General features: G+C 57.0%; 1 protein-coding gene across 5 annotated transcripts; it reads right to left on the bottom strand.

Moving 5' to 3' along the window:
• Nucleotides 1-135: 135 nt before the first annotated feature.
• CDH16 (cadherin 16) lies at nucleotides 136-9,617 on the bottom strand (the record flags this gene model as incomplete). 5 transcript variants are annotated; one of them, XM_079723653.1, is made up of 17 exons in its annotated part: nucleotides 136-233; nucleotides 1,027-1,143; nucleotides 1,470-1,577; nucleotides 1,708-1,950; nucleotides 2,751-2,884; nucleotides 3,438-3,679; nucleotides 3,781-3,969; nucleotides 4,044-4,120; nucleotides 4,203-4,430; nucleotides 4,667-4,820; nucleotides 5,015-5,137; nucleotides 5,771-5,967; nucleotides 6,758-6,916; nucleotides 7,276-7,414; nucleotides 7,485-7,640; nucleotides 8,068-8,151; nucleotides 9,408-9,617. In XM_079723653.1, 17 exons carry the CDS (start codon nucleotides 9,615-9,617, stop codon nucleotides 136-138), a joined length of 2,658 nt encoding a protein of 885 aa, XP_079579779.1. The 5 variants fall into 5 exon arrangements, with proteins under 5 accessions (XP_079579779.1, XP_079579783.1, XP_079579780.1 ...); XM_079723657.1 differs by lacking the exon at nucleotides 9,408-9,617 and adding an exon at nucleotides 8,436-8,492; XM_079723654.1 differs by lacking the exon at nucleotides 9,408-9,617 and adding an exon at nucleotides 8,436-8,480 and having other exon boundaries at nucleotides 1,708-1,883; nucleotides 2,738-2,884.
• Between the last annotated feature and the right edge of the window lie 2,528 nt (nucleotides 9,618-12,145).

Raw genomic sequence — 12,145 nt, 5'->3', positions numbered from 1 at the left:
GTTGCCTCCACCCTAGGGCAGGTGAAGGGGCTTCTGCCCTGTCCTGGCCCTCGTGGATCTGGAGTGCTGGGCCATCTCCCAGTGGATTCAGATGGAGCCAGAGGCCAAGTTCCCAGCAGGGGCTGCCTGGACCATTTAAACCGCCGCCTTCAGGGGCACACTGTCTACTGGCTGATCTAGGTCCTTCTTCCTCGCCAGGGTCAAGTGGGTGAAGATGAGGATGAGGAAGATGCCTGAGGGGCCAGAGAGGGATAGATCAGCCCTCCGAAAGGGCCATAGGACTTGTCTATCACTAGGGACTCCTTGCTATTGGTATTGATTTAATAAGGAAGCAAAGTTTCCTAGACAGCATCCCCAAGGCTGGGCTGGGTATGACTCTGTGGTTGTGGTGCCTGAAGGAGCCTGACTGCTTGGCCTGCTCAGCCCTCACCAGGGCCAGAACACCCCAGCCTCCAAGGTCCCTTTCTCTGGGGAACAGTTTGGGTGGGGATCATCTGGGAGCCAGTGAGTTGTTCCCACGGACCTCTGAGAGAAAGGCACACTGTAGCAACGTGCTAGAACCAGCCAAGAAAATCAGCCAGGAAAAAAATTTAGGGGGCTAAAGAAACAAAGGGGATAGAGAGGGAGGCTTGGACTGAAAGAGTTAGGCTGGAAAGAGCTGGGCTCTGCCACACCCTGGCTGTGTGACCTCAGACAAATCACTTAACCTCTCTGAGCATCAGTGACCTCATCTGGAAAATGGGGAAATGCCAGCACCACAGGGTTGTAGGGAGGATTCAACGCAATAATCCTATGCTTGGCATAAGGCCTGATACACAGTTAATGCGTAGCAGTAACAGTAAATGCTGTTATCAATGAGGATGATCTTGATTATGACAACAGGAGGCAACAGCATAATGACTAGAAGAGTTGGGGGGCTCCTTCTCCATCCCTGTGGGGACACCATGGGACGGGGCACTGTTTATCCGGAGGCTGTGGCTCCAGCCACCATTGCCCTCCCCCACACAGGAGCCCAACCTCCGTTACCTATTGCTATCAGGGTGCCCACGAGGATGCCCACCGCTGACAGCTTCGTGGGCATGCCCTTCATGCGGCCCACCTTGCGCATGCACTGCCCCTCCACATTGCAGCGACACACGATCACTGGGGAGAGGCAGGGGAGGAAGGTAAGGGCAGTGGAGGCGGGCTCCCCAGCTCCTCAGAGCCCTCAGCCCAGCCCAGCTGGCCAGTATGTGGGTTTTGGTGCATATGCTGTGTTCATGGGTGTGGCAGGGGGATGCAAGCTCCTCTGTGCACGTGCCTGCGTGCACTGCAGTCTGTGCGCCCAGCCACACACCTGCAGGTGTGCACAGGCATATGCTGTCCTTATGAGACCGTAGACGTGTTGCCCAGCTCCTCCCCCTACATCCCAGGGGTTCCCTCAGGAACTACAGGCCCCTGACCTTGGCTGCACCCCAGCCCGGCCTCACCTCGGACCTGGATCTGCCACACCTGGTCATGGTGGCTGACAACTATGGGGACTACGTGTTCGCGTGGCTCCACCCAATGCAGGCCCAGGGTGAGGTAGGCATGGGACCCTGTTGGGACCATAAGCAGCGATCAGAGTCACTAGCCCGCTCCCCAAGGCCCAGCCCCACAGCATCTCACTTCCAAGCGCCACCCACTCCCCACCTTGGCTACAGCCTCCCTGCTTCCCCCACTACACACCATTGAGAGCCCGGAGGCGCCAATCCCGCTGCGCCGTGGGGTTGGGGCCAAGGGCAAAGTTGTAGGGACCATGTCCGACGGCCAGGTCAGGGTCCCCTCTGGGTCCACTGACAACCACGCCACGGTCCTGGCGGGGTGTGCAGAGGTGGCGGGAGGGCACAGGAGCCAGAGTCGGGCTTGGGGCAGAAAGGGCCTTCAGGAAGTGGATCACGAGGGTCGCAGAGGTGCTCAGTGTTGGCTCATCTGCAGAGGAGGTAGTGCTGAGCTGGCCTGGGCCCTTCTGGGGGTGGGGTGAATTCAGAGTCCCTGGCCTGGCCCCCTTCCCCACAGCCCATCAGTCTCGCCCTGTGAGTCCCCTCCCACGCCCCCTCCCTCCCCTCGACCCCCTCCCCTCCATCCCCTTTCTCTTCCTCACAATGCACTTCACCCCCTTCACTATCCAAACAGCTGCCAGGACTTTCTGTGCCGTTCTGGATGCCAAGCTGGTTCTCACTGTCCCCCCACCCCACCCTGGCCCCTGGTGCCAGGGCCCAACAATGTGGAAATGCCCTGACTATATAGATGAGCTCACCCCTGTCACAGGACAGCCCAGCTCAGAGCTGAAACCTGCCTTCCTGAGGGACCCACCCTTGGGCCAGCTCTTCATCCTGTCAAAATGGCATTCAGAGTCCTCCCCACCTGGCCCCAGCGTCCCATCCAGGCTCACTTCCTGGCATGCCTGCCCCAGGAGAGCCACTGGCCCTCCCTCCCCACCCCCCAGTCCCACACCCTCTGCTCCCAGCCTGTGTCTGAAGCTGACACCCTGAGAGGCCCTCCGGGGCTGAGGTTGGGGGGTGGCAGGTGTCTGGAGGGAAGGGTGGTCTGAGAGGGGAGGCAGAGGCCAGGCCTTCTCAGAGAAGTATACTGGCCGCAGCCCCTTGCTCATCCCTCCTGCCTGGAGCCGAGCGGGTGCCAGCAAGGGCGCTGGGGAGGAAGCTTGGCCCTGCCTGTCTGTCTTAGGTTTTCTCACCTTCCCAGAGGCCCCCACCACAGCCTGGCCATACCTGCATCCTGGGCCTCCACGAGCACTGTGTACATGTCCCCAGGCTGGGCACCCTGCAGGGCCCGGGCTATGTGCACCTCCCCGGAGACCTCCTCTATGCAGAGCCAGCCCTCTGAGTCATTGACCAGGGAGAACCTGAGGGCCAAAGAAGATGGGGCAGGGAGGCAGGGACCACATAAGGGGTCTTGCCCAGAGACCTTCTGGGTCATGTGATCTGCCCAAGTTCCACATGCCCTTTGTGACTTGAGGGCAGCAGCAGTGCCCGTGATCTCTCTCCAGCTTAAGGGACTCATTGGGGGGCAGGGCTTAAACCACAGATACTGTGGCTGAGGGAGGGAGTCTCAGAGCCTGGGGGGCCTGACTCAATTCCACTATTCCCAGGTCAGCCCACAAAGGGGCCGGATAGAGCCAGAGCCTGGGAACAGCACCCAGTGCTGCAGTCTGGGTGGGTGGCTGGAAGAGGGCCTGGTCCAGGACAGGACGGGGAAGCATCATCTGAGATCTCACGGGGTCCAAACACCCTCTCCATCCAGCACTGGTCCCCACCAGGAGTCACAACCTTCACATTAACCATGGTTTGAGGAACATTGCAGGCTGTAGATAATGTGAGTTCCCTCTGAGGCCCTGGGATCATCCCGAGGGAGCAGGGGTAGTCCAGCCCAGCTAAGGGGCTGGGCTTTTGGCTCACCTGAGGGGACTGCTCATGGGGTCTGAGGGCCGGATGGTCAGCAGGAGGGAGCCAGCGGGGGTGCTGACTGGGACACTGGCCTCGTAGCTCTCCTGGTCCAACTGAGGGGGTGGCACCACCCTTTCCACCAGCACAGTCACGGTGACTGTGGCTCCAGGGCCTGGGTCTGGCCCCACCGGCTCTGCCACGCTCCGCACCACCACCACCAACTTGTGACTTGGAGCTGCCTCATAGCTGAGGTTCTGGAACCAGTGGGGCCCGGGTCACTGTGTGGGCCACGGCTTGGCACCCTGTGCATGAATGTGTGTATGTGTGCGCCACTCCCCCACCCCTAGCCCCTTACCTTGAGGAGTCGCAGCTGGACACGACCAGAGCCTGGCTCCCAATCCAGGCCGAAGGTTCCCTCCACATCCCCTGCCTCAATGGCAAAGTCCATGAGGCGGAAGGCAGGCTCAAGGTCGGCGTCGGTCGCCATGAGTGTGGTCACCAGAGTCCCAGGCTCTGTGTCCTCAGGGAGGCTTAGGGGCTCAATCTGGAGAGATGGGGAGGGGTCATGAGCCCCCCGGTTAGCACCTTCTCAAGGTGTCCTCCCCTGTTCCTGCTTACCTGGGAAGTGGTGAACTCAGGGGCATGGTCATTGATGTCCGTGATCGTGACTGCAACCTCACAGGTGCTGCTGAGGCCTGAGGCAGGGGAGGGCATGTTGGGGAGGCCAGGGTGGGAACAGAGGGGTCAGGGAACCCTGGTCACCTTCAGGGCACTTACCGCCCTCTGCTCCTCCCAGGTCAATGACCAGCACCTGAAGCAAGATGTTCTGGCCAGCTTGGAGGGGGGCAGCCCCCAGTGTCACACTGCCCGAGGTGGAGTCCAGCTCGAAAGCTCTCCCCTCTGCCCCCTTCTCGGGCTCAGGGCTCAGCAGCCGGTACACAATGTGGGAATTGGGGGAACCGGGGGCATCTGCATCCTCTACCGAAAGCTTAGTCACCTTGGTGCCTGCAAAGACAACACCCACGTGGATGGGAACACAGCCAGGCCCCGAGGCCTTACCTCACCTACTCCTGTGTGTGTGTGTGTGTGTGTGTGCGTGTGCATGTGCATGTGTGTATGTGTTGGGGGTGAGACATTGATATAGGGACCTGAGGCTGGTCCCATCCCAGAGGAGAGCAAGATGGGATAGTTCACAGGGACTTCACCCCTCCCCCACCCCCCTGACAAGGCCCATAGCCCACCTGGGGGGCTGAGCTCAGGAATGCTGATTGCGGGGCCTTGTGGGGGGCAGACAGGCATGTTGTCATTCTCATCCATCACCACCACATGCAGCTCCAGAGGTTCGGCGGCGTAGTCCTCACCGCGGGTATTCTGAGCCCGCACCCGGAGCAGGTACTATAGTGGGCAGTGGAGGGCTTCAGATGAAGACCAGGGGCAACTCCAGCCTGGCCTGGGTCTGGGTTCCCTTCTGGTGGCCAGCTCCAGCTCTTCTGCCTCAGTGCCTGTGGGGGATGTGACACCCCCAGAAGCCCACTGGACGGGGACCAAGCACCCCTCAGCCTGTCCTCCTGGCTTCCCCCTCACCTCACCTCAGCCTGGGCTTCTCGGTCCAGCTCCCTGGTCACGTAGAGTTTCCCCTCCTTGTCCACATCAAAGGGTCCAAGGGGCTGGCTCTCCAGGTGATAATGTACATCCCCCCCACTCCAATGTACCTGGGAGGGGGACACAGAATGAGGGCCCCCAGGACGAGGGGCAGGAATAGCCCATGTCAGCCCTTATATTCCAACTGTTCCTGGGTAGGGAGCCTGGGCCCCAACTGTTTTGTGACCCCAGGCAAGTTGCTGCCCTCTCTGGAGTCCAGGTAGGGTCCTTTTCTTTCGGGGCACTTGTGACAACTCCACGGTGGCCTTGCCCTGGTCCAAGCCTGGATCTTGCCCAAAGTGCCTGAATGACCAGGTTGTTTTGTTCTCTGCTCTCTCAGGCTGGGCCTGACCCCAGGGCATTCCTCGAGGAGCCTGAGACATTCCTGGCCTGGGTGACAATCCCCGTGGCACAAGGAGGTGGCAGCTGTTCTGCTGAGGAAGGCTGGGCTCAGCTCAGGAGGTCAGAGCACAGAGCCACGCCTGCCAGAGGATAGCAGGTGAGGAGCTAAGGGCCTGGTCCCAGGGCCTGATACGCTCACTCCATCTTGAGAACTGATGGGGACAGTGGAGGGAGGAAAATAGGTAGGGGAGGAACAGGGGTCAAGTGGAGCCCCAGACCCCCCCCTCCCAAATCTCCATGAGACTCAGACCCAGCTGCACCATCCATGGGGTTATTTCAGCTGCTAACAGCCACTTACTCACCTGGGCAATGTGGTGTGGGTACGGAACTTGGAGATTCTCTGCCAGGTGGACAGGATCTAGGGGCACCCAGGTGTTTTCTACTATGGAGACATCTATGGTGGCTGTGGCCTGGTGGCCAGAGGCCTGGTCACCCATGTCCTTGACCTGTACCAACAGCTGGTATGGCCCCTCCAGAGCCTGATCTAGGCTGGTGCTCCCTAGAAGGGGCAGGGTGGTCAGCTGAGCAGGGGGCCAGTGCATCCTGGTACCAAACACAAAGCCAAGCATATGTCAGGTGTTCAGGATACTGTCTTGGTCAATGGATGAGAGAGACCGTTAGCACCATTGTGAGCATCCAACCAGGACTTGACGGTTTGCAAAATCACTTCCACATCTGCCCACACAATGAATGGTTGACAGACTGGATAGGTGGATGACGAGGATGGGGGGCGGTAAACGGGTGGATAGGTAGATGAGTGAATGACCGGTTGGATAAATGGACAGTTGACTAGGTGGATGGATGGGGGTTTGAGAGGGTAGAAAGATGGGGATTTGGGCATGTGGATAGACAGTTGGATAGATGGACTGTAGGTATGTTTGCGTGGTAGATGGATGAATGGGTGGCTGGCTGAGTGGGTGTGTGATTGGCTTTTCTTTCCTTCCCCGACCTGTGCCTCTGGTCTGAACTCCCAGGTCCATGTCTCTCCTGCCATCAGTCCCAAGGTCTCCCAGCAGTGTCCTGGGCCACAACCCCTCAGGTCTCTCCTATCCTTGCCTCTTAGGCCCAAGTCTGCAGAAAGTAGGGTTGAGGCACTGCTATCCACACCATCCCTTAACTCTCCATGCATGGTCCTGCCTCCCCCCATGTTTTTGCCTTGCTGCTCTCTCCAGCTGGAATACTTTTTCCTCCTGCTTTATCTCTCAAGCTCCAACCCATCCTACAGCTCAGATGCAGCCTTCCCCATCTTTTCCCAACCCTCCCCCCTCTTCACATCAGCTCAGGCTCACCCTGGGGGCTGAGAGCCAGAGCCCCCAGCTGAGGCTCCAGCTGGAACATATCTGCAGAAGGCTGGGATGGGGCCTGGTTCAGGATGTGGAATCGAAGATCCGAGTTGGCTGTGCCTGGCGCATCCCCGTCCGAAGCCTCAAGGAAGAAGAAGGGGACACCTGGTGTGTGTGGAGAGGGTTCACCATTAGGGGTGAAGGGGTGGGGAGAGTCTCCCAAGCTTCCTTTATCTCTCCCTGGGTCTTCCTTCTGTATTCATCATCATATCAGGATTCTGAAGGTGAGCCATGGCTCTTCACCCCACTTCATAGATGAGCAAACTGAGGCCAAGAGTAGATGGAACTCACCTGTGGACTCTCAGTGCGGTAGGGGGGGTGCAGGATGGGACAGAAATGGGAGGGGGTGACTTGGACCCTGACTGCCCTGTCCCTATGCCAACGCTATGGCCATCTCTTTACTCTCTGTTCTCCCATCAGTGGCCACCTGACCTTGCTGTGAGCTGGCTGCTTTGGGCACTCACCAGGCCTGGTGCCCTGGCTCAGCTGGACTTTGTAGATGGCCTGGGAGAAATGGGGCACCTGGTCATTCTCATCCTTCACATGCACAAGCACATGCTGCGGGCCCCACAAGACACGTCCATCCTCTGTCTCCAGGGTGACCTGGCAGGGAAGGGTAGTCAGTTCTCCATCTTGCCTTGGTGGCTTTCTCCTAGCCCTGGCCCAGTCGTACCTGTAGCTGGTACTCTGCCTGTTCCTCCCGGTCCAGGGCCCTGGTCACCAGCAGGAAGCCAGACTCTGGGTCCACAGCAAAGGGACCCTCAGCTGCCACGCCTGAGTCTCCTGACAGGACAATCTGGCCCTCAGTCTCATTACGGGGCAGCGGTAGCTGGCGAGGAGACAACAGAGGTGAAGGAAGTGGGGGCCGGGCCTGGAGGATGCCTCCTCTATCCTATGGCCCCATTTTATATGTGGGGAAACCGAGGCTTAGAGAGCATTGGCACTTGCCTGAGGTCACAAAGCTAGTAAGGAACAGGGTGGAAATTCAAAGCCAGAGCTCTTTCCTCTGTGCCTGATGCTCTCTATACGCCGTGCCCTACTTTCTAAAGTTTGAAACCTCCCCTCCATCACTTCGTCCTTAAACTTAAAGCTCTACTTTCTTCTGGGATTAAAATCTTATTAGTCATTCACGCTACACCACATACTGTCTCGAAAGCAGGGTTGAAAGAAAGCCAGAGCAAGAAAGAGAAAGGAGTGCTGGAGGTAGGGGAAGCAGGACTTGGGGGGAGGGCAGCCCACGCAGCTCTCAGGCTCACCTTGGTCAAGTACAAAGGGAAATTTCCACCGTAGTTTTCCGGGACGTCCACATACACCTCTGCAGGCTGGGCCCTGGGAAAAGCCTGTGGGAGGATTCTCACCACGTCAGCAAGCTGTACCTTCCCGCCGTGGGTGCCGGGACTGACAGGGAAGGGGAATTCTGCCCCTACCCTGGGCTTGGCCATACCTTAGCCCATCCACCCCCTGGCCTTTGACCTCCTGACCCCACAACAGGCCTGTAGCCAGCTCTCATCACCATCCCCCAAACACTACCATCCATGGTCAGTGCAACTGGTCCAGGTAGAGTAGGGGGCAAGGGTACCAACCAAAGCCAGGATCTGAGGGTGAGGAGAAGGGCCCAGCTCACCTGGGGGATGAAGAGGCAAAGCAGACGCAGCCAGGCAGGAACCATGGTCAGGATGGGCCTGAGGGACATGGCAGTAAGGATCCAGCCCAGATCGGTGGGCAAGAGGGTTCCTCTCTCTAGAAAGTATTCCTCCCCTCATTCCCCCTCAGCCCCGGGGCCATGGCTTCCCCAGGCCCCATGGGGTACAACGGTCCTTCCTTTCTCAGCTGGACCAGCAACTCTCAGAGCTGCCCCTCCCCCTCCCCCCCCACTTGGACACTGCCCCCGCCCTTGTCCCCTGCCTGAGCCCACTGCATACACGTAGCCAGAGGGCCCTCACGCCAGACTGGTCTCCTCTTCCTCCCCTTTTAAGGGCCTGCCGCTCCCCATTGCCTGCAGGGTAGTGTCCAGCTCCTTGGCCAGGCCCATCAAGACCCCCAGGCCCAGCTGCCCTGCATTTCTTCATTCTTGTGCCCACAAGGGTCTCCATGGGAGTTTCACCTCCAGACCTTTGTCTCCTTCTCCCCATGGCCTCCCCAGCTCATAGATCCCAAAGTGGTCATTTCCCAGAAGCACCCCAAGTCACAAAGGTTTGAAGTTCGAAAGACCCTGACGACTCTGAGGGCCACTTCCTGTGGTCGCCTCACGTTGCAGGCAAGGCCTGAAGGGCAGAGCCTGACCAAGGTCACGGAAGACTTGACCACAGGAGAACTCCTCCTGGAACAGAGGACTCGTGGTTCAGGGTCTGCGGGACTGTTCTACCGCCCACTGCCAGCCTTCAGCCTTCAGCCATGGGGGAGTCCCTGCGGGGCAGGAGCCCTGCCCTCGTCTCAGCATTTTCCAGCACTTAGCGCGGAGCTGGGCACACAGAGCACAGACAGCCACGCCAACCAGTCCCGGGAACTCTTCCCTGGACGACAGGGCAGTGTTTCTCCTTCCCCCACCACCAGCACCAGCCTCAGCCCTGCCCACCCTCCACTCCCAGACCCTCACCCGCCGGTGCCTGAGGTTGGCTTCCTTGGTCCAGCCGCCAGGTGAGAGAACTCCTTCTACAGGGAGTGCTGGCCAGGCCGGACCGGGTGGAACAGGGCAGGGCGGACACTTGAGCAGGTAGGCGGGCCAGCCATGCTCGCTCAGGAGTGGAAAACACCACTGGGCCCACAGCAGCAGGCCTGGCCCTGCCCAGCCCCCCAAGTTACTCATTGACTTTGGAAAGCTGGGGGCTGCTCAGCATCCATGACCGCCGTCCCCAGGGGGTGGGGAGATCATCGACCTGGCGCTTGTCCCACCCCTACACGGCCCAGTGGATACTTCTCAGCCCTCTGGGTTTGGACACGACTTTTTTTTCTGTGGCTCCAGACTCGCTCCCACTTCTCCCCACTGTGCACCAGCATCTGCAGCTCTGCCTTGGCCCACTCTGTTCCTTTTGTCTGGAATGCCCTTCCCACCCCTTCATCTGTCTGCTAAGCACTTGCTCCGGCTTCAGCTCAGCTCAAATGTTCCCCTCTCCCAGGAACTCTTCCCTCGACTCCCAGGCTTGTTCAGCGTTCTCCCGTGGGAATATCTGGCCCCCAACCACGCCCCCATGACAAGTGCTATCTCTATCAACACAGAGAGGACACCAGGTTGTCACTGGCTGTCTCTTTCATCAGACTGGGAGGCCCTCCAGAGCAAGAATCAGGGACCCAGTAATGATCTGGCCCTTGCCCGGCCCTGGCAGCTCCCAGCTGGCTTGTGGAACTAAGATAAGGAGCTAGAGGTGGCACGTGCAGGATAGGGGAGCAGTGCATTACCTGAACTGGATACTTACGGCTCCACACCACCCACCAGTGGGACCAGGGGGTGGGGTGGGGGGACAGCAGCCTGTGAGATCCCCTGAGCCTCCCTAAGTGCTCACACTAGCCCCTGGACACCGACAGGGCTGGGAAATGTACTGTCTTGTGCTTCTGAGAAGGAGAGAAAAGACTGAGCCAGCTCAGGTGACCTTGAGGGAATTGCAGGGCTGACCAGGGGCCCTGCCCCCAATGAGGGCAGCCAAGTAGAGTCAGGAGAAGCGTCTGGGCCTGGGAGTCTGGGATGGCGGGGGGAGGGTGGGAAAGGTCAGGGACCCTGGTCTCCAGTCTCTCCCATGGTTTCCCCCAAGTCCTTCCCACTGCATATCTGGTTAGATTCTCTTAGGCTGGAAAGCTGGATCAGGACTCCTCAGCTCACCCCAGCTTTGTCTGTCACAAGCTGAGTGCCTGCCTCAGTGTCACTTGGGCACCCCATCCTGGAGCGGTGCAGCATGCAGATATTGAAGGAGTCTCACATGCGTTAAGCTCCTACTATGTGCCTGGCACTGCTCTAAGCACATACCTTCATTATTCTACCCACTCCATTCTGAAGAAAGCATCATCCCCATGTCACACACTGAGGCACAGAGAGGTTGAGTGGCTTGCCCAGTGTCAACAGCCAATCAGTGGCAGAGCTAGGAAGGTCTGTATTCTTTTTCAGGCCTCAGAACCTTCACCTACTCTGACAAAACCATGCCTGCCACATGCCTCGAAGTATGTTGGGATTGGGAGTGGGGAGCAGCAGCAGCTCTGAGCAGTTAACGTTGCCCTAGGGGGCATGTGGGTTAGTCACGGGGATCTCACACCCGAGGAACAGCCCTCAAACCTCCTTCTGCTATTGAAAAACTGCAATCAGAGTTCTAACCAGGTTTTGAGGGTTCCCAGGAGTCTGTGGAGTGAAAAAATTGACTAATGAAGAAATGGATGGTCTCTTCAATAAGTGGTGCTGGGAAAACAGGACAGCTACATGTAAAAGAATGAAATTAGAACACTTCCTAACACCATACACAAAAATAAACTCAAAATGGATTAAAGACCTAAATGTAAGACTGGACACTATAAAACTCTTAGAGGAAAACATAGAAAGAACAATCTTTGACATAAATCACAGCAAGATCTTTTTTGACCCATCTCCTAGAGTACTGGAAATAAAAACAAAAATAAACAAATGGGACCCAATGAAACTTAAAAGCTTTTGCAAAGCAAAGGAAACTATAAATGAGATGAAAAGACAACCCTCAGAATGGGAGAAAATATTTGCAAACGAATCAACAAAGGATTACTCTCCAAAATATATAAACAGCTCATGCAGCTCAATATTAAAAAAACAAACAACCCAATCAAAAAACGGGCAGAAGACCTAAATAGACATTTGTCCAAAGAAGACATACAGATGGCCAAGAAGCACATGAAAAGCTGCTCAACATCACTAATTATTAGAGAAATGCAAATCAAAACTACAATGGGGTATCACCTCACACCAGTTAGAATGGGCATCATCACAAAATCTACAAACAGCAAATGCTGGAGAGGGTGTGGAGAAAAGGGAACCCTCTTGCACTGTTGGTGGGAATGTCAATTGATACAACCACTATGGAGAACAGTATGGAGGTTCCTTAAAAAACTAAAAATAGAATTATCATATGACCCAGCAATCCCACTACTGGGCATATAGCCAGAGAAAACCATAATTCAAAAAGACACATGTACCCCAATGTTCATTGCAGCACTATTTACAATAGCCAGGTCATGGAAACAACCTAAATGCCCATCGACAGACGAATGGATAAAGAAGATGTGGTACATAGATACAATGGAATATTACTCAGCCAAAAAAGGAACGAAACTGGGTCATTTGTAGAGATGTGGATGGACCTAGAGACTGTCATACAGAGTGAA

Source organism: Hyperoodon ampullatus (genome assembly GCF_949752795.1).
Source record: "Hyperoodon ampullatus genome assembly, chromosome: 18".
NCBI lineage: Eukaryota > Metazoa > Chordata > Mammalia > Artiodactyla > Ziphiidae > Hyperoodon > Hyperoodon ampullatus.
The sequence above is the reverse complement of the archived record's forward strand: the minus strand, read 5'-3'. Positions and strand labels throughout refer to the sequence as shown.